General features: G+C 41.7%; 1 protein-coding gene across 1 annotated transcript; it reads left to right on the top strand.

Moving 5' to 3' along the window:
* Positions 1 to 5,341: 5,341 nt before the first annotated feature.
* Positions 5,342 to 19,957, top strand: INSIG2 (insulin induced gene 2). The gene is given in 7 exon segments (XM_035555977.2): positions 5,342 to 5,487; positions 9,779 to 9,978; positions 9,981 to 10,118; positions 13,248 to 13,372; positions 15,853 to 16,019; positions 16,435 to 16,534; positions 16,997 to 19,957. Coding segments are annotated over 6 exon segments (675 nt in total). The 5' UTR covers positions 5,342 to 5,487; positions 9,779 to 9,875; the 3' UTR covers positions 17,039 to 19,957.
* Positions 19,958 to 21,301: the final 1,344 nt, after the last annotated feature.

Genomic DNA, 21,301 nt, shown 5'->3' with positions numbered 1-21,301 from the left:
CTTGGTTTGCTTGGTTTTGCATCTTGCACTGGGTACTTTCTGAGGGAAAGGTCAACTTCAGAGGAAGGTGGATTGCCACAAAATGGAAATATTTGATGGAAACAAAAAATCTTTCAGTATTTGAATTGTCACTGTAAATGGACAGATTTCTGTTGACTAAGAGAAACAGACACTTTTCAAACTGCTCTGTAATGTGTCCTTCCCGGCAGTGTCAATGCCAGCAACGATTGCTGTCCAACGCAGCCATGTCTGAGAGCGGTTGCAATACAGACATTCCCCAGCGCTGACCCAGATAACCTGTGCTGTTGAACAAATTACACAGGATAACATCATTATCTCCTTATTCTGAGGCGTAAAAGTTACACGCCTATATGAAGTTTGGCATGATTCTATGATAGTTTCCATCAGCAACAGGTGAAGGAAAGAAGCAGCCTTCTCCAGCAGATAATTTTTTTAACTTAAAATAGATGCACCAAATGAGCAGGAAGAGTCACTCAGTATGTGCTATTTCTCTCTACCAGCCGCAGAGGAACCTACTTAAGGTCCCTTAAGTCCACAAGGGTAGACCAGTTCTCTTTATGTATTTGTACAGTGAATAGCAAAATAGGGGTGTATACTATTGCCATATCTCAAAATAAGTTAAAATGAGTTGTTGCCACTTTTTTTTTTTTTTTTAGACATAAATGTAAGGTCTGTATCTCTACAAATCTAATGCAGATTGAAATAAGTTCAGTATTACCCGATGCAGTTGCCATTGCAATTTCTTGCTAATGACATAGCAAGACTTGTGGTATTTGGTAGGAGCTTTCCAAATACAGTTTCTGGAGTCTTTAGCTTCCTTGTGGATCTGAGATGCCACAAACAGAACAAGAGAGGGAGAGGAAAAAATAAAATAAAGAAAGAAAGAAGAGAGAAAAGGGACAGAGAAAAAATAAGAGGATCTGTAATTCACAGCTGCAGAGAAATTGTGAACCCCCAAACCTTAAATATATTAATAGGGAAAACATTTTTTTCTACCTTCAATGCCACGTATATTTAAAATATTTTCACAAAACATTTTAACTTCCTGTGCAAGACTGCTTTCATTCTCATATACTGCAGCTTTCCTGTTTGCATTTCTTATGCCATTCTTCTCATCCACTCAGCCATCTATTTTTAGCTTGATTTGACATGAATTTCCTTCTTGCCCTTTTCCCATATACTAATTCATCTGCACTGACCTTATTTTCACTCTTAGCAAGTGACACGCTTCTGACACACACGCACACACCTAGAGCTGGAGTGCATCCATATATATTCTCTGTATCTTCAGTTTCTTTACTGTTCTTCTTCCCACCAGAATTCTTCTCTGAAAAAAAACTATGTCCTAATGAAGTTCAGTGTCCTGGCTATTCAGTTTTGTTTAATCTGTCTATTGAACAAGATGTTGTATGGCACTAGAATAATATGATAGGAGGTCTTTAATTTCTAAATCTCATAGTTGGATGTATTCTAACATGATAACAGTTACCTCGCATTTTCAATATTTTATTTAAATGCCGTACTCCTTCAGTACTACAGCTGTTTGTGGCTCTTTGGCGTGTGATGCAATGAGGTTATCTTGGTAAACTTCTGACTGGGCTGGGCTCCATATCACAGAAACCACGGCCGTGGCTGGCAGCGTTTACTCCCTAGGTAACTATTTTAGCAAGTACTGAATGAGTGTGAAAACCAGATCAGGGCTGAGCCACACTGGCACACTGATATAGGGAAACTCGTGCTGCATTTATCCATGCAGCACCTTTCAGTAAATAAATAAAGGACTTTAGCCTCTGGAGCTAACAGCCCAGCACCTTTTGCAAGTGGCTAAATAAATAAAGCAAACAAAAAATGCCTTTGATATCAGCCCTAGAATTGTGCATCCTGTTGCTAACCTGAGATAAGCACAAGCCTTTTTCATATGTAAGAATGCATGTGATCTGACGGTTTCACATTGCTGCTGTCTCTTTTTCCTTCCCTCTCTAAAATGCCAACCCTATTGGAAAATCAATTTTATAGAACTTATCTGCAGCTCATGCCAAGACCCCAGACTCATTCACAGTACACTGCCCCTTTGTGCCTAATGAGCCTCCCATATGTTGCAGGACTTGTCAGCCATTCTCATCTTCGCCTGTGACCCAGCTGTGTGCTAACGAGGATGGCTACTACGCCTTCTTTTGCAGATAATAAAAGAGACAAGACAGCAGCCTCAGCTGGTGAATTAAAAGGCATTGCTGGAAAATGTGCCCAGTTCTATAATCCTTCATTTCTGAAGGCCTTCCAGAAGCCTTCTGTATGCATGGAGAACTTCCAGGAAGGCTTTGAAGGAGATTTATATTCCTGAAGAATATTTTGATAAATAACAAATCTGTAATTTACTTTTTTTTTTCTTTTTTTCCTCCTTTTCCAATGATAGCTAAAGGCCCCAAGTACAGCAGTATTGATGTAGTTGTCTGGAACTTGGAATGAGGAGGGGACAAGTTTTGCATGTTGTGAAACTGCAGTTGCTCATCAGCCATCCTTCAGCGCAGTTCCCATGCAGGCTTCTTGAAAAATGCTCAAAGGATTGCCAGAAATATTCAGGATCTGCAGGCTGTACTTGTAGAGCTCTACCTATTATTCTCCCATTGTCTCTCTAACTTTTTTTCTCTGTCTACTCACCCATTGTCTTGTCTCCTTTCATTTATTGCCCTGCTGTGCACACACCCTCAGGTAGGCAGGCTGGCCTTGGCTCACACAACCAGTGGGTCAGGCAGCTACCATGGCCTTGACAAACACCAGTTCTTAAAAGTGGCTCTTGCGGATGCTAGAACAATTCCACTTTTTCTGTAGGTAAGTGGCTGCTCTAGGCTCCTCTGCTTTGTATAAGCTTTGCTGAGATTTTCATTCTCAGATGTATCATATCCACAGAAATATTTATTTCCCCAAACTAAATCCAGAATGTTCTGTGTTGTCTTGTTCTGCAGCAAGCATAATGAAACAACTCTGTGTTCCTTTACAGAAAAGATACTTTTCCTATGATGTTTCATAGCAATTGCAGTCAAAGTCAGGACAAATGACATTTTTCTGCAGGTCATATGTTTATCTCCTTTGTTTGCAAAACTATTTGTTGATGTATTTATTTTGGCAATTTCCATCTCAGGCTTTTTCCTGTGCTTTCCTCTCATGCTCGTCCCACTTTTGTGCCATCAGACATTGTATCCTTCAATGTAAGCAGATGGCTATAAGGACTGAGTCTTTAACTGGTGTAAATTGTCAATGCCAATAAGGTTCTCGGAGTGGCACTGATTTATACCAACCCTGGTTATTTACTTTCTCACATATTGGTTTTAATACCCTTATACTAATATAGCCAGTATTTCTGATATGATCAGCTTATTTTTTATAGGAATTGTAATTTTATAGACGTGACTATAAGTAACCTGACTTTATTGACAGACAAATCATCTCCTGACTATGTATGTGTCTAAAGAAAGAAAGATCCAGCAATCATTTGCAGTCACCATTCACTTATGCCACATTTCCCCTCTAATGCTCACACTTTATGTACACAAAGTTTCTGTTTTCAGGCTTTCCCATAAGGACTGACAATTCTGGTCTGCTTTGCTCTGCCTTGGGCATGTGGCTGTCCAAAGGAATTTATCTGACATTGGGGAAGACCATTTTATTTGATTAAAATGCCCGTTTGTTTGTCTTTCTGGATCCCAAACTTGGAGTTAAAGTACAGAAAAGTAACTATCTAAATCACAAACAAGTAGCTCGCTAGGGGTTACTGAGAAAACAAGATTTTGTTTCTGTGTGAAGAAAACCAAAGCTGAATGATTTGAAAATTCTTGCATTGCTCACATAAACCACAATGGGTTTCTGTTGCTGTAAATCTCTTTCTTTACCATTCTTAATACATCTATTACACTCTCCTTTGAGTTTATATATGTTTGGTAAAAGTGTTTTTCATAATATATCCGTATCAGCACAAAGAAACCAAAGTTATCACTAAAGATACCGCTGTAGTAAATAGAGTAACAGATTTCATCCTATCCAGTCATTATCCTGGGACTTGTAAAAGGAACTGCACCGCAGCGAATTGCTGCGAATGGGCCTTTGAATATGGATAGCTCAGCAAAGTGTTTGAACTGAAATACTAAGTTTGGATAAATGCAATGCACAAGCATTGTTTAATAAATTGTATTAAATATCAGTGCAATGAGAATAGAAAAAGTTCACTGAGGAATAATAACACAATGTTATTATAGTTATTAATGTTATTAATGTTATAATGTTATTAATGTTATTAATGTTATTAATATAGTGAATATTTACACGACATAGAAATTAATTTAATAATGCATATAGCAGCCTTTACTACTTGTTGTAGTAAATACTGTTATGCCTGTACTACTTGTAAAGAAAGGTTAAAGCAAATTGTTTTCTGCTTTGCATCGTACTTTCTTCCTGAAAGGCCACAAATTGGTGATGAAAATGTGGTTTCTGGAGTAATGAGCTGTGTCATTTTTGCCCTAATCAATAAAGTTAAGCACATGTGAAAGTCTCTGCAGAATCTGGTGCTCGAGACAGCTGGACTCAGGTGAGCAGTTTTAGCTGAGAAACAAGTGTTTCATCTTCTGTGTTTCTGTTACTGAAATTTGCCAAGGATATTGCACTCTGTACATGGCTAAAACCATCTAAGCTGGAAGCATGAGCATGTTACAAAAAGCCTAGCTGCCTATACCCTTTCATTTTGGTAACAAACCCCATTTCCAGAGCTGTGTTGTACAGTTTAAACAGCATCCTACTGATTTTTGTACTAGTTACTCCTTCATTTATTCAGCACACGTGTTGCTTTTGGCCAGCATGTGTAAATTCTAATTTTACAACGTTCACCTTTTCACTTCTCCTTTTTCTTTGAAACTCGCTGAGGAAGTGGCGGCTGTTTCCCTGTGTTCTGTGAATCGTGGCCTGGCAGACAGGGTGCTGTGACCCCTTCTTTCCCCTTTTCTCTCCTTTTCCCCCCAAATCTCAGCCCCCAATCCTGCCGGCATGGCCGGCAGCTCAGCTTTGTTGAAGTCCAGCTGAACCTAACGCACCCGTGCACACTCTGTCAGGCCTGAAGAGACAACAAGCAGAGAGTGAAGAATACAAGAATTACACACTTAGACATGAAAACGGTCTTTAATTCGTTGGCGTTTTAGCAGCCAAACTCCGTGCTTCGAGGGCAGGGCGCTGGTGCCCCAGGGACGCTCGCTGCCCCTCCGCCTGGCGGGCCGGGCAGGGCGAGGCCGGGCGCTCCGTAGGGAGAGGCCTGTCCCTGTTCCCGTTCCTGTCCCTGTTCCCGTTCCTGTCCCCGTCCCCGTCCCCCGGAGAAGCCGGCGCAACCGTCCGCGGCCCTCCCCCGCCAGCGGCCCGGTGGGGCTCTGCGGCGGCTGCGCGAGGCGGGGACTGGCGTGGGAGGGAGAAGATGGCGGAGGCCGAGTGAGTCCAGGGGCGGCGGCGGCTGCCGGGCGGAGGGGGGCGGCTGGGCCGGACCAGGCCGGGATGAGCCGAGCCGAGCCGGGTCTAGGCCGAGCCGAGCCAGGCGGGCGAGGCGCCGTGCGGAGCCCCGGCTTGGGGCCTCGGGGCGGGGATGGCGCAGAGCCCCCGCCGCGGCCGGGGTGCCCGGGGCTCCGGCGCCGCGCAGGCAGGCAGGCAGGCAGGAGGGGCGGCCCCGCTGGTACCGGCTGCCAGCCCTGCCTTGCCTTGCCCTGACCTGCCGGCTGCGGCTCGGGCACCGCTCTCCGGGGCTCGGTGCCGCCGGGCAGGGCTGAACCTGCCGCGGGGAGACGCTGTCCCTGCCCCCGGAGGGCGCCGCCGGCGAGGCCGGGCCCGCTGTCCGCGGTCGCCCCGTACCGAGCCTCGGTGGCATCAAGGTGGCCGCAGGCGGTGTCCCGGCGGTGGCAGTGCCCAGGCCGGCGGCTGCCGAGCCGCAGAGGTGCCCAGTTCCTGCCCGCCGAAGTGGGGAGATCAGGGCTCGGTGTTGTGGGGTTCCCTGCCCGTGGTTTCCCTTCGTTTTGCCGTTGCGTTCCCCTCCTTCTTGGTCTTACTGAAATAAATCTCTTCTTTCTTGCCCCCCCACATGCCGCATTGTTCATAATACATCTTATTATGTGAGAAGTTTGGTGAAATTCGCACAGCAGAGCTCTTCATTAGCTTGGGGAGCGCTGGGGAGCAGTGGTGGGATGGATCTTCTAATTAAAAGACAGTTAAGTGTTTTGAAAATGTCAGGAGTGATAATTTGCTTGTTAACTTCTTTGTGTAAGGCCAGGCATCGCGTGGTTGCCTGGCGAATCGTATCTGGTTCTCTCACATGGTACATTTGGTATGTTAAAAAGCTCGGGCTGAGGCCTTGTGCCACTGAAGAGGGAAAGTGAAGTTGTGACTCTGTAATAGTGCCAAGCCTGCAGCTTTCTGTATGTTTTCGCAGCTTTGAGTGTTCGTTCCCAAAAGACGAAGGCATAGAAGTTGTGTTGGTTCAATGTGTGAACTATTCCATCTGAAGGGAAACCGTACATATAAAATACAGGGCTTGAAAGGAGGCAGGCTGTCTCAATCATCTGCATGTACACCAGCTTCCCAGTCTAGGAGAAAGAGTTGATGTCTTCTTTGGAAATCTTAATGTCCGTTTTCATTAAAGGAAGCAGTAGTAAATACCTTTGATATGCAGTTAGCGTGTCTTGCCTGGGAACCTTAAACCCAGGCTGTCAGAGACACTGAAGAGTCCTGATGTTAGTTTTGGTCGGCTACCTTGCTCTGCTCTGCCATTTTTCTGGCATGCCAGCAGCCAGGCAGCAGATAGAATTTGGGAACTGTAATAAAATAAATGGGAACAGCCTGTGTAGGGTGGGAAACCAGGACAGAAACCACTGCGTCATACTAATTTGAGATCTGGTATTGCTTGCTATAAAGACATTCATTGACATATACCCACTGAAAGTGTCCTTGTGCTGGTAAGGCTGTTTGCCTCGTAGTAAAAACATTGCTGGAATCTGCATTGCCTTGAATGACTTGCAGCTGCAGGGCTTGTCTAAAAGCAGCAAGCAATTCCCTAGCATAGAAAAGTCTTGTTATGTTTTGATAAGCCTTAACAATTAAGTATCATGTATTTGCCAAAGGGTGTATTCAGTGCGAAATCAGGTAAATACGGTTTTCATTTTCTGAAACTGGTTTATGCCAGAGTAAAATGGACTTTAACTTGATCACCAACATTTGTAGTTTTTTAAAAAAAGAGTAAGATCTGGTCGGTTTTTACGTCTGTAAAACGTTTTACGTAGTGCCCAGTGGGACAGCTGATGCTTCTTAATTAAGTTGGAGATTATTGTATTCAAAGAATTACAAGAAGCAGAGTCTTGTTAGAGGAAGATATCAAGAGATGGTATAACATGGGGAAATAATGGCTGCAGGGAAATTATTAATAGATTTATTCAAAGATTGGGAGTCGGGTTGGTCTTGCTTAATATTTTAATTGATGAGCTTGGTGCACAAAACAGAATTGTAGTAATGGTGTTTACTGGTGACCCAAAGTTGGGCAATGTTTGCAGGGTCAAAGAGGACAAAGGTATCCTGCAGGAAGAATTGAATGGCATCGAGTGTCAGAGTGATACATGTGGGATAACATTTGGCATGCAAGGTTTGGAGCTGGTACTGAGAAACAGGAGTTTGCTAACAGGAGAGAAGAAAGACGTGAATGTAGTAACAGATCACAGGATGTGAGCAACTGCTTTGTGGTGGTGGAAAAAAAGCAAATGTGGAGTGCCCCAGAAGAACTCAGCTAAATGGGCACACAAAAGTAGGAACTTTGTTGTACAAGGAGAGCCAAATCTGGAAATTTTCATGTCAGCTCTGGTCACATTAAAAAAAAAAAAAAAAAAAAAAAAAAAGGAAGTGCCAAGAGCTATTGGGATGATGAAGTAAGTAGAGAGTCCAGAGTTTAGTGTGTTTTCCTGGGAAAACTAAAGCTAAGACGCGACCTAATGGTTTAACACCCCTCCCTCCCCCATTAGGTACAGTATTCCCACTGAGTTCTTTTTTTGTAGTTGGGACCTACGGTTTCTGGTGCCGTTTAAGACCTCCCCTGTAGACTGTGAATATTCCTGCCATCGCCAGGTGGGCACAGCCTGCAGAGGAGTTTCTCAACTCAAGTTGTGATTTATTTGTGATTCCCTGCTTTCTTTCCTGGAGGCTAAATGTATTATCCAAGCTCTACTGCCATGCCATCCAGAGGAGGGAAGAAAAATCTGGAGTGCCTCCCTTTTGCTGGAGGGAAGTGTTGCAGTGCCAGCGTTGATGCAGACATCTCAATGCTCGGTGTGAGTCAGGGTGCTGAGTAAGAAGCCAGACACACCATGGTTGCTGTCTTCGCCCTCCGCCTCCCCAAGGCAGGTTCCTGATTACAAATATTGCTCAGAAGCAGCTGCGTAGAAGAGATCCTGTGTTCTTGGGAGGGCTCTGCTGCCTCCCCTAACTGCCAGCAGGAAGTTAGGTGTGATAAGAACATTTTTTGTTAATCTTATTTTTTTGTTTTGCCTCTTGGAACTTCTTTGCAGTGCTGGAGGATACCTCAGCATGGCATCGTGTTGTTGCTGGAGGTATCCACAGTGTCTTAGCTAGCCTGGATGCATTTCACTTGCCTCTTGGCATTCGGTCAGCAAAAGGGAAGGCAGGTGCCTCCGCTCTGCCCTTACGTCTGCAGAGAGCCTTCTCTGGATCTGCTGAACCTGAGCGGAAGGGGAAGGATGCACCCGCTGTTTTGGCTCCCCTTCCGTCCCCGTGGCCATAAGTAAGAGTTAACAGAAGCTGCCACCAGCTGGCAGTTTCAAATTTAAAAACAATGTCAGGGCTTTTTCTTTTTTATTGAGTTCCAGGTGGCTAAGCTGCCGATCAAAACTGTTGTTATACACGAATGTGGCACCGAATCCGTGTATAACAAGACTCTTGACTGACAGTTTTGTTTTTTAAAAAGAGTGATTGGGATGGGAACTCTGCAGGCACTACGTGAATGGCAGAGTTATTCATGTAGGAAGCCATCCAGGGCACGGGCAGGTGGAGCTCCTTTTTCCCTTCGCACTCAGATTCTTTTCTGCCTGTCCACAATTATAGTTTATAATAGTGGATGGTAGCTTTGACAAAATGTTCCTTTGGTAAACATTTTCTCTGTACCGGGGTTACTTTTCTGGTTCAGCAAGTTATTTGCTCTTTATCTGGGATTACGCAAATTGGTGCACTCTGGGATTGCTGAAATTTTGTCTCCATCCTGAAAAATATTTCTCAGATTTCACTTTCCAGTTGAGAAATGTTTTCTGGCTTCTCTTCAAGAAGAAAGATCTGTGAACCCCTGTGGCTAACTTGAAACCAAGGGCTGTCTTACTTCTGAATTACATAATCTCCAGTTGTTTAAAGGAGGGAATTAAGACAAAATTTACTGTTACTGTGAAGCAAGCCTTTCTTCCATCTGATATCAGTTTTATTTTTCTCATTGCTGTGGTTTTGCATTCCTAGCTGTCCTAGCCCACATTTTCTTCCTTGTCTCCTAGTAGATAAAGCTATTTGTAAAACTTGTTTTCTTTGTAAGGCGTTTTTGCAGCTGTGGTTGGTTCTGGTCTCAAAAGACAAATTGCCTCTTCAGAAAATTCAGAAAAAAATATAAAACCCAGTTTCTGATTTATTTAGGAGAACTATGTATAATGTTTTTCACATCTGAATTTTTCACCATCGTTTTGTTATTTTTCAGGGTTTGGGTATCTCCTAATTGAGGAGAGTCAAAATACTGACTACGAGTGAATCCTCCTCAGCCAGCCTGTCGGATGCCTCTGAGAGCATAAGAAGTCATGGCGGAAAATGACGCAATGCCAACCTTACCAAAAAAGTGTGGTCCATACATTTCATCTGTAACCAGTCGTGGCATGAATTTGGTAATTCGTGGTATAGTGCTGTTTTTATTGGCGTATTTCTTGCATTAGTATTAAACTTGCTTCAGATCCAGAGAAACGTTACTCTCTTCCCCCCTGATGTGATCACAAGCATCTTCTCCTCAGCTTGGTGGGTGCCACCTTGCTGTGGCACGGCGTCAGGTAAGTTCAGTTGTGTATTTATGCCTGGCATGGAGATGAGAGGTTGGATAGGTAGTTATAGTTGCAAAAATCTTCATTTGAAAGGTGTGGAAAATAAAAATTTCAGTCACGTTGCCTTTTCTAAGCTATCGCTATCCAGATCTCACTGGGTATTCACAAATAGCGTGCATGTGTCCAAAAATTATTGTTCTGCTAACTCACTACACTGTAATATTGTTAGCAGAGTATAACCTTTGCGTTTTCTTCTGGGAAGGTGGTGCCACTTGTAACTTTGGGGCTGGTTACAGGAATATGCTCTACAGGCAGCCTATGGAAACAGGCTGGAAGCGTCAGATGTTGCTGCACACTGCAGCTTGTTTTTAAGCACAGTGAACCACCCCAGTAATGCTCCGTTTTGTGGTCCAGCTTTCCATCTGTTCTTCAGTCCAGTTTGAGGTATTGCTTTAGCTATGTAAAGTTCAGAAACCTGACTGTGTCTCGGGGAGTTAAGGCCAGATACGCAGTTTTCAGTTGTAGAAGCCCGTTACAGAACAGAGCACCTCAGTTAGATTCATATATCAAGTCGGATGATGTGTACATGCTTCGTTTCTCCCATAACCACGTAGGGAGTTGAAGCTTTTTTGTGTGATTTGGGAACTAGTTTAAGTGAGATGTCTACTGTAGGTAGTAAGAAATATCCCTTTTCCCATTTCTTTCATCTTCAAGTATCAAGTACAAATCTGATGGAGTTAGGCTTTCTACTTGGCTTTGAAGATTGTTGATCACATGGGTCGATTTTACACTTCACTAAGGGAATATCCTTAGCAGCGAGGTCTGGAGGAGTTCTGATTGAATGAACCTTCACAGTAAGTGCAGCATCTTCTCAGAGATAGTTTAAATAAGATTGAGAAGCTCACTTTTCTGGGGATTAATCATAGCACCATAGAATGGTTTGGGTTCAAAGGGAGCTTAAAGATCATCAACCCCCAGCCATGGGCATGGAGATGAAGAGAGTCAATGAATGAGTTTTTGAGTTGATACTACTGTTGTGCTGATGATAATATTTAAGTCTTTTTTTTTTTTTGCTTATTTAATTGCTTTCCTTTTGATAGCTTGTTGAAATAGCTCTCTGAATCCATCAGTTTTGTTCTACCGTGGAAATGCATTTGGCATATTATGGCCAAAGTTACATACCTACTTTATCTGCTGGTTGTCTTACTCCTCTTTCCCTTGTCTTACTGTGATTGTGGATTAGTTTTTTGGATTGTATTCTGCATTTTTCTTTTAAACTTTAAATTGGTTGTCTAGACAAACACATCTGGTAAAGAAATGGTCTTTTATGTATGGAGAAGTTTGGTTTGAATGCTGTTGTAGTTGTGACAGAGTTCAGCTAGTCAACAGTTTTTCTATGGCTTTCTGTGTAGGAATGATTTAGGGCGTTGTGGTTCTTAGCATTGGGATGTAGCTGTCTGTAATTATTACTTGGAAAATGGATGTCCCATGTCTGTGAGGCTTACAATGTGAGAAGGGTGACATGGTTGAAAAGACTGAAGGACCCATAGTACACTTTGTGTTCTATTAAAACCATGTTCACACACTGTTTTTGCAGTACTACTTTCTATTTGTCATTCAAGGTTTCTCTGGGGGTTAAAACCGACAGAATCCCATCTTGCAGCAGCAACACGTAAAGTTCACCGTAAAGTTTGAACTGTGAACTGTTTGCATCAGGTTGTACCCTAGGCACTCTTGGTTTGTTTGAGAACACCATCTGCAGCTGTGTACAGGGAAGTCAAAAGGCTTCTCATGTCTCGGTGGTTTTGATGGAAAGACTGGATATTGTTTGTAAAACACAGTCATCTGTTAGATATTTGCACCACTTGCTTTTAAACCACCTGATTTAAAGATATTACTTAATTGGCTTTTCCCAGCAGGAGTGACACTTGCTAAAGTTTGAGTTCTTTCTCTTTTATTATCAGTCTTTTCCATTTACCTTCCTTATCCCCTCTGCTAGCATACAGACAGGCAATCTCTATGGTACATGCTGATAATTCACCCATTTTCTTACCATTTATACTTGTACAGCCTTCCTGGAACTGACACAAACATTTCTTTGCAGTATGGTTTATTATTATGAACAGAATAAAGGTGTTTTGCATATTTATAACCGGTGGTAATCGAGGTTGCTTTCAGAGAAGTCCTCTCATCCATCCCTGTTATTAGTCATCAGTTTGGCCCAATGCCTTTGGCAAGAAAATTGTTCGTGGAAGATTTTTTTCCTCTCTAGCCTTACTGGTGATTTATTTTCCTGAATCATGGAGATCAGGTTCCTCTCTGTCTGAGTAAAGAGCATTTGCCATAACATACCTCCAGCAGCATGCCAGACTGAGGGTACTACAGTCCATGCCAATTACTCAGCCTCTGCCTCCCTCCTGCAGCACCAGTTTAACTTTAAGCAGCAGTGTTAATCCTCAGCTGTGTTGGTAACAGTCTTTTTCACTGCAACTGCAGTACAGAATAAATTTATGAAGAAGTGTTCAAAGAGCATAGCAGTTCCCTGGGGTTGAAAGTCCTGTTTGCTTTTAGTATTCAACAGCTACTGCAGGTTCTTGGCTTTCCTTCTTCTGTGCGAGCCTTTATAGTAGCACTGAAGAAAATAAAAACATTATCCAAACAAAGACTGCTTGTAACAACAACACAAGAAGACAGAAAATATTGACATTATAGAGAAACGGTTTGCCCTTACTGTGGTGTGTTTGTTTTGTAGTTATTTTAACGTGCATGTTTGATACGTGGGATTTTCAGAAGTGCCAGCCTGCAAGCTATTACTGCTCTTCTAGAACTATGCTGTGAGAGTGCAGATTCTGGTAGGGTGCAGAGTGCTTTAAGCCTCAGCCCTTAGTTCAAATCAGCTCAGTTTTACTACTTCTGCTACATCACTGCTGCTGTAGTTGACAGTGCTGCTGAACAATTCTACAGGGCTTTTTAAATAATGAAATTGTTTGAAATTCTGTTTTGTTGCAATGTGTGTTTTGTACCATGTATGCCTAAAATATTTGTTTTGGTTACAATAATTGTCTAGGTAGTCTTTGTTTTAGTTAAATATTGCCAGTACTTTAACTTTTGGGCCTTTTTTCTTTCATGTTTCCACAGCTGTGATTGGGTTATTGTACCCATGCATGGACAGACATCTGGGAGAGCCACATAAATTTAAGAGAGAATGGTCCAGTGTGATGCGATGTGTAGCAGTCTTTGTGGGAATAAATCATGCCAGCGCTGTATCCTATATTCTGATGAAGTTGGCGATAACAAATAGGTTTCCAGTAAAACAAAGCTTACATAGTCATGGTGAATTGTTGTTAAAAATATAACATGCAGCATGTTTGCAAAGGAAATGCTGAATATGTCTTACTGTTAAACTGGGATAGGATTGTTGGAGGTGGTTAAGTCTCGCATTTTTTGGTTCTGAAAAAGCTTTTCATTAGAAATGCCTCAGTATTGGGCTTAGTCTTTTAGTCTTTATTATCTCTGAAAAATTAAGTGTGGGGAAATCATAGAACCGTAGAACAGCTTGGGTTGGAAGGGACCGTAAAGATCATCTAGTTCCAACCCCCACACACGCACCTCCACGGATGAGGCACCCACAGCTTCTCTGGGCAGCCTGTTCCAGTGCCTCACCACCCTCTGAGTGAAGAATTTCCTCCTAACATCTAATCTAAATCTTCCCCTCTTTCAGTTTAAAACCATTCCCCGTTGTCCTGTCATTATCTGACTGAGCAGAGTTGCTCTCCATCTTTTTGTAAGCCCCTTTTAAGTACTGAAAGGCCGCAGTGATGTCTCCCCGGAGCCTTCTCTTCTCCAGGCTGAAGATCCCCAGCTCTCTCAGCCTTTTTTCATAGGAGAGGTGTTCCAGCCCTCTGATCAACTTTGTGGACCTCCTCAGGACCTGCTCTAACAGATCTACATCTTTCTCGTGCTGGGGGCCCCAGAGCTGGACGCAGGACTCCAGGTGGGGCCTCACAAGGGCAGAGCAGAGGAGGACAATCCCCTCCCTCCCTGCTCTCCACTCCTCTGTTGATGCAGCCCAGGAAGCAAGAAATACTTACAGGGTGTGTGTGAAAGCACATGCACTTTGCAGAGAATGGGGAAAAGTGGGGACCAGGTAATACCAGTGACTTCACACAGCATTTTCCAAGGCTACTGTTGTTACCCCATTCTACAAACATGGCCTTGATGCTGCGATGGTAGTTACCATTCCTATGGCCATTCACTAAGAGCAATTAGAAGTCACTCAGTGTGTTACACTACATTATCTTCCTCCTATTTGTGTAGCTGTTCATGTGCAGCCTTGCACAAGTGTGCTGGAAACCGGCATTCCTCCCCTCTGAAGCAGCTGGTAGTGCTGGGGGCATGCTGGATCACAACAGGGCGTTTGTCATGTGGATTGGTGCACCTTACTGGCAGCATGGTCCCAGTGGTTTTGTGTAGTCATATCCAGTGACTCCTCTGTCTGTAAAAATGGGGTTCTTATGAAATGGTCAGAAAGAAAATTTATCATCTCTGGAACTCTCATTTCTTTCAGTGTCAGCTCCAGCTCTTACCAGAAATCTGTGGGGGGAGTGCTAAGAAGTTTCTGATTTTGTGCTACTGAATCTCCTCATTTCCAAGAGAAGAGCACAAGTTAAGTGAGCAATGTAAGGGCTGGCTGACTTCTGAGGTGACTTGGCCCTTAAACGGTTTTTATTTTATGGTTTTCTTCCTGCAAGCAATCCTATGCAGTATGTCCAGATGAACTGGAGTTGTCGAGGTTCAAAGTCACTCTCGCTGTCCCAGACAAACCTTGCTTTTTTTGTCAAAGATTAATTACTGTGGTCCTGTGGTTCTCACCAGCCTTGGACCATACCTGATATGTAAGCACATTCAACTTTGCTGCTTTTAAGAATGCAAGAGAGTTGACAGCTTCTCTCTGCATGGGTCAGATTATTTGCAGCAAACCATCTTGCAGTTTTCTAACAGCTGTTACACATATTCCAGAATATCATTAATGTGCTGTCTGTGCTTCTTCCTTGACAGCTCTCCAGACAGCTTTCTTTTCAGTTTATTACTCGTTCTGCACATTGCCATATTTGGTGTGGGTTTTGTTCGTTTGACATTTTTTTCTGATGCTATTGATTTTTATCCTGTAATTAATTAATTTATTTGCTAGTTGAACTTTTCTAATTTCCTGTAGGTCTCTCTCCAGGCCTGTGTGAGAAAATAGGACAGTGGTTTTACGTTGTCATCCCATAAATTTTCTTTAAGGCTTATGAAACTTGACAGTCTCCTTTTTAATAATCTATTTTGGAAAGGACTAGTGAGGATGAGTTAGTATTTCCAAAACATTTTGAAGAAGGTGAGATACTGCAACGATATCTCAAGCAACTCACAATTTTATTGCAGGTTTGATAAAAACTGAATTTCAGTGTTGAATACTTTCACATTAATATTATTTACGTTTTGTTTTATAGAAAGCATTATTTTTTTAATGTTTTGCTGAATGTAAACTAGCGTGTAAATTAAACATAATTGCAACTGAAGTAAAAGTGACAAATAACTTTTTTCTTTATACCTGATAGCAGTATGGTCACGAATACAGTTAGTTTGTCTCACAATAAAAAAATAAAGCACTATCTGTTGTGCCAAAATATGATAAAAGAAATTAAGAAAACTTTACATTTGCATTTGACATTTCCAAGCTTCTCCTTAACAATTAACCTAGAAGGTGGATTTTGCCAACAATATCCAGTTGTCTCTGACATTAGCAGCCCTATCAATTGGACTGTGGTGGACATTTGATAGATCACGAAGTGGCTTTGGTCTTGGAGTAGGAATTGCTTTCCTGGCCACGTTGGTGTCACAGTTTCTGGTCTACAATGGAGTTTATCAGTAAGTATTCTAATTCTTTAAGGCTAAATTATAGTATCCTGAAGCTATACAATAAAATCAGAATACCTGAAGGGGCAGAATTTGTCACGACTTCCAAAGCTGCCAGCACTTAATTTGAAGCATAAAATACATTTGCGAAAGCTTTGTGTTTGCAGGTGAGTTTTTTAGTTGGGAGTTGTTTATTTCAATAAAATTGCTGCTGTTACCAACAATGCACTTTTTTTTTTTAGTTTAACAAATGGGATTATAATCAGTAAGAAGCCTCATTTGTTACTTGCTGTAAGCAATTAAGTTTCTATAATAGTAGCTTTTTGAGTTGAAGTGTCCTGTTATTTAAATCTGTGGATTTGTCTCCTGTGTTTGGAGGTCTCTACGTATTGCACAAGATTGAGCTAAAAAAATGTATTTTTTCCAGATACACATCTCCAGATTTCCTTTATGTTCGTTCCTGGTTGCCATGTATATTTTTTGCTGGTGGAATAACTATGGGCAATATTGGCAGGCAGCTGGCAATGGTAAGTTTGGAGGGGAGGATTGACTGCCTTCTAGTAGTAGATGTAATCCATGTCATCGTTTCCTTCAGAGATACCAATCAGTTATTTGAATTGAGGAGGTGGAGTAAGGTAGTAACTGGTAATCTTTGTTTTTTGATCTAGTTAGTGAGCCATTAGCACTGTTAGTCAGTCCATGGTTTTGCTCAGTACAGTCAGTTGCATTCTTTTAGTTATCTCAAGACTAGGAGCTAAATAAGAACACCAGGTATGGGGAGAAGTCGAGCCATCCCCTAAGTCTGCTGCTCACAGAAGCAGAAATTCCAGCCAGCAGCATGTGCACAGAACCTAGGGAGACTAAACTTATCTGGGTGAAGTGTAAAATGAGCTATCTTACCACTCATTTTGTAGAAAATTCTCCTTCATATTCTTTTTCATTATTTATGTAAATTACTGTTGTTGTTTTTGTCAACTTCTGTGTTTCAGTATGAATGCAAAGTCATTGCAGAGAAGTCTCACGAGGACTGAGGAGAAACAAGATGCACCTTTTAAACAGGAAAATATCTGACAAATGACTGTCGGAGGAGCATAAGGAACACTTGACTATGAAATTGCCAAAATGCAATTTTTTTCCCTTCAGTGGTATACTTTACTGCAATCTGTGATTGCTGCTTCTATAGAAACCTTGATGTCTGATTTTTGATTACTGTGAAGTTACAATAGTATGCAATACATTTGATAATATTGGTTCAAATATAGGATTCTTTTTTTTTCCAAATCTAAACCGAGTTTACCATAAATTGTTGTCTGTCCATAATGTTGCAGTGCCAAACTGAACCTTTTGCACTACATTTCTGTAGCTGAAACTTCTGCTTCACTTTATCTTGAAAGTTTTAAGGAATTTGTTCTTAATAGCTCAGTGAAAGACAAGGGATTCAAAGTTAGGAATGAAGATCTCTTTACATGATGATAGCTAGTAATACCTTTAAGAAATTCATGGATTACAGGTGAGCCTTGATGCAATAAGTAACTGATTTCTGCCTATTAACATGTTGTATCATTCCTCATTGCAGGTGAGGAAACTTAGTATGGATTGCGTGGGTTATTGCTGTATCATTTCATTTGTCTGTGATCCATGCCCAGTTTCTCGTATTCAGAACGTAGAAATGGAAACTGAGGAAAATGGAAACTGAGGCTTCACCGTTTTCCCCCCTTGTACAACCAATATACATGCTTAGATATGGATTTATGTGGACAGTCATTAGATGTGGACAAATTCTGAAACATCTTGTATTGAGTACCAGGATACAATTCGGGTCATTCTTGTACAATTCCTTAAGCTGACTTGTGTTGATCCCTTTTAAAAAGGTGGGTTTTTTTTTTTTTTTTTTTTTTTTAATGAAATTTAATTCTGCTGAACTAAATCAGCCACTACCATATAGTGTCAGAAAGACCTCCATTACCGATGTTACTCGTGATTGTTTTTGTCTTCTCCCTGTTGTGTTTGCAGGGATTGGCAGGAGAAGGCAAGGCTGTATTTTAGGTACTGATGTAGCCCTTATTTCTGTGACCTTGGTCCAGGCACTCATAAATGCATTTGTTCTCATCGCAACTTTCTGAAGTAGAGAAGTCCTGTTATCCTTGTTTTACAGGTGCCTGTGCACAGAAAGTCTGATAGGACAGAGCTGAAATAGGCCATATATTAATCGGTTCCCTTCTTAAGAAGGAGAATTTTGGTGTGACCCATGTTCATGGGCATACATGGAATTCCCTTATGTTGGCTTTGCAGCTCCCTTTTAAGAGCACAAGACAAAGGAAACTGTGCAAGAAGGCAGAAAGCAGACTTGAAGAGGACTCTGCCAGCCTGTGCCAGCAGTGAATTTGGTGTGGAATGACTCTACTTTGTTTTCCTCTTTCTATTTCTGTGCTGATGTTAATTGTTGTATTCTCTTTGTTTGTTTGTCTTGAAGTACTTTTTAAATCTTCCATGAAAGGTTTATAAGAAATGTTACAGTCACCTAAGGAGACTGGAGTTGGTCCAAAGAACAAATAGATGTTTAGACAAGTTTTTATTAATAAATGTGTATATGCATTGTACATGAAGCTTGAAATAGGCAACTCTTTTTCAGTCTTATATACTTGTATCTAAGTCTGAAAAGTATGCAATGGAGTGCTTCCAAAAATGATGGTCACAAGATGGAAAATTTCTTGAATGGGAAAGTGTAAAAACAATAAATAAGCGAGTGATGTGTAAAGAGCTTGGTTCTGCAGCTCCGCAGTTTCATTAGCTTATTACAGTTCCATGGCAATTCAGCACCTAAAGCACACTTTCATTTGGTAATGTTTCAAGAAAGCATTTGCAGATGTTTTTTACCATGGTCTTCTAAACTGAGGTAGACCATGTTTAAGTAGATCCCTGACTAGAGATTTCTTTTAATCAAATCATGTGGCAATATAAAGCTTTTAATTCGTAACGCCAGGAGACCATTTGGGCATGAACTAAGTGTGAGTTTCCTTAGGCAGGCTGTGGCATCCCACGAAAGAAACTGTTGTGCTTTCTGTACAGTATTTGGCCTGATCTGCCTTCTCTACTTCAACAAATGGTTTCAGCTTGGTGGGCTGAATGAAGAGTCCCTCTTGAATTATCAAGGCATGAATGGCATAAAAATTCAGATGTTGGTGTTTCTTATCCTGACTGTAGGAAATAACATGGTACCTCAGTAGCCAGCGTGCTGACTTGGCAAACAATTTACTTTCATTGTGACCAGTAAGTGTGTACAACTCGAGATGAATAGTTCTTATTATTCACTTGGTGGTGGAACTGCTTTTACCTGCCAGTCTAAATATTTACACAGAAGCAGCCTTGTGTATGTGAAAATGTGTGCAGTATGTGAGAAGTGGTTATTGTGCGTTCGTGGCACCCACTTTACAGCAGTTTGCACTCAGATTCATCTAAACCTGATTAGACTGCGCTGTCAACTAACTTCTTTTAAATTTCTTTTTGGAAATTTTGAGCACGTCTTGCAAAGGCAGCAATCATCCAAAATAAATTTGGGTGGAGTCCTTTATTACATGTGTTTTACTTTTTTATTCTTATTTGACTGAAGTTCTTACAAGAATGAGATCTTGGATGTCTCATTTTTTTCAAACTGCGTTGTAATTTTGTGGCTGATGTGTTCAAACCCTGACAAAGGTTCACAAGAATGTTGACACGGCCTTAACTGTAGTGGTGTGAACATGCTGCTACTGTATAGCATGTAATTATACCATTAGACTGTCTTAAAAATGTTGTTCAATAGAGAATGAATAAGGTATATTTTAGATACAACTTTATAAGCACTATAACCTCTTCACTAATTAAGCATTGTAAGCTCTATGCTGTTTAAACTGGCAAATTGCTGTTAAAAGCAAAATGTGCATTAAATACAATTGCAACCTTGTTTGAAAGGTTTCTTCTTCTTTTTTTTTTTTTTTAAGAAATAATATTGATTTTTTTTTTTTTTAGTACAGTGAATTGTCTTCCATCAGCAGTCTGATAATAACTTTGAGCTGGCATATTGGCTGCACAAAACACCTCTCTGGAAATAGTTTAAAAAAAAAAAAAAAAAAGAAAAAAAAGGCACAATCAAATCAGCAGTGATTTTATCACAGTTAGCATGCTGAGCTGCCTTTGAAAATATGCCCTTTTGAATCTGCAGTGGAAGTATTTGAGCTGGGGGAAAATAAACTAGATAACTTCAGTTGCCATACAAAGTATAGAGATTTAAATAGTCCTTGAGAATATGGGGAAAAAAAAAAGAAGACAGGAAATCCCATAATGAGATTTGTATTTATTAATCTTCTGGTCTGGATACGAGCTGAATGCTCTGACTGCACTGACTGCCTATTGACAGTGCCCATCACTGTCTCAAAAAAGATGTGTCAAGTAGAGGTTTAAAAATGTGTGATGAAGAAAACTCAGGGCAGATCTGATGGAAGGGTGGGGAGGGAGGTTCATCAGTATTTGAGGTGTACATCCCACAGCTGTCTCGGAGCAGGACTGCACTATGACTGAAAGCTGGGGAGAACACAGAGGCAAATGGAAAAGCCCCAGGTTTGTGTTGGACGAGGCAAGCTGTGACCCAAAAACCTAAGTTTGTTGTCAAAAAGCAGAGAGTCATGGGCATGCCAAGTGTCTGACCAAATTGCAGGCAAAGATAACTAATTTTACACAGTCGGAGCACTACGTTCATTCAGAAGCACGTTGGCAAAGCTGCTTTGCTGGCGTGTTTACCTCTCCCTGCCCTGTGAGAGCACTGCCCTGGGGAATGGGAAATGTAGGTCCTCCCTGCCTGCCTTCAGCCTGCAGCTGTGAATGAGAACTTGCCCATTTCAGAAAGAATATTCCAGCCGCACGGCTGCCAGGCTCTCCTGAAAGGCATCCTGTGCCTCTTTTTATGACGGGGCTGATGCGAGTAGCTAGGAGGAGAGTAAACAAAGTTTTCCTCCGTAGCTCCTGTACTTCCCTTCTGCCATCTGGCTGGGATCTGCTGCGGGGAGCTGCGGGCATGCCAGCCTTTTCATCTCTCCCAGCGTGTAAGGAAGGGATGTCATTTTACCAACGGCACCACCCTGGACATTTTGCGTATTTTTTTTTTACATTTTGGAGCAGTGTTACCAGTAATTCCTAATGGTGATGTTAACGGATGAATGCAACCTGTGGAATTGAGGTTAAATGTGAAAAACAATGCTTATAAAAGTACAGACACAGCTGGCGGAGGGAGCGTGTGTCTCGCAGGGGGAATAGCTATC

The sequence above is a fragment of the Cygnus atratus genome, chromosome 6 (assembly GCF_013377495.2).
Source record: "Cygnus atratus isolate AKBS03 ecotype Queensland, Australia chromosome 6, CAtr_DNAZoo_HiC_assembly, whole genome shotgun sequence".
Lineage (NCBI taxonomy): Eukaryota > Metazoa > Chordata > Aves > Anseriformes > Anatidae > Cygnus > Cygnus atratus.
This window is presented reverse-complemented; position numbering and strand designations above follow the sequence as displayed.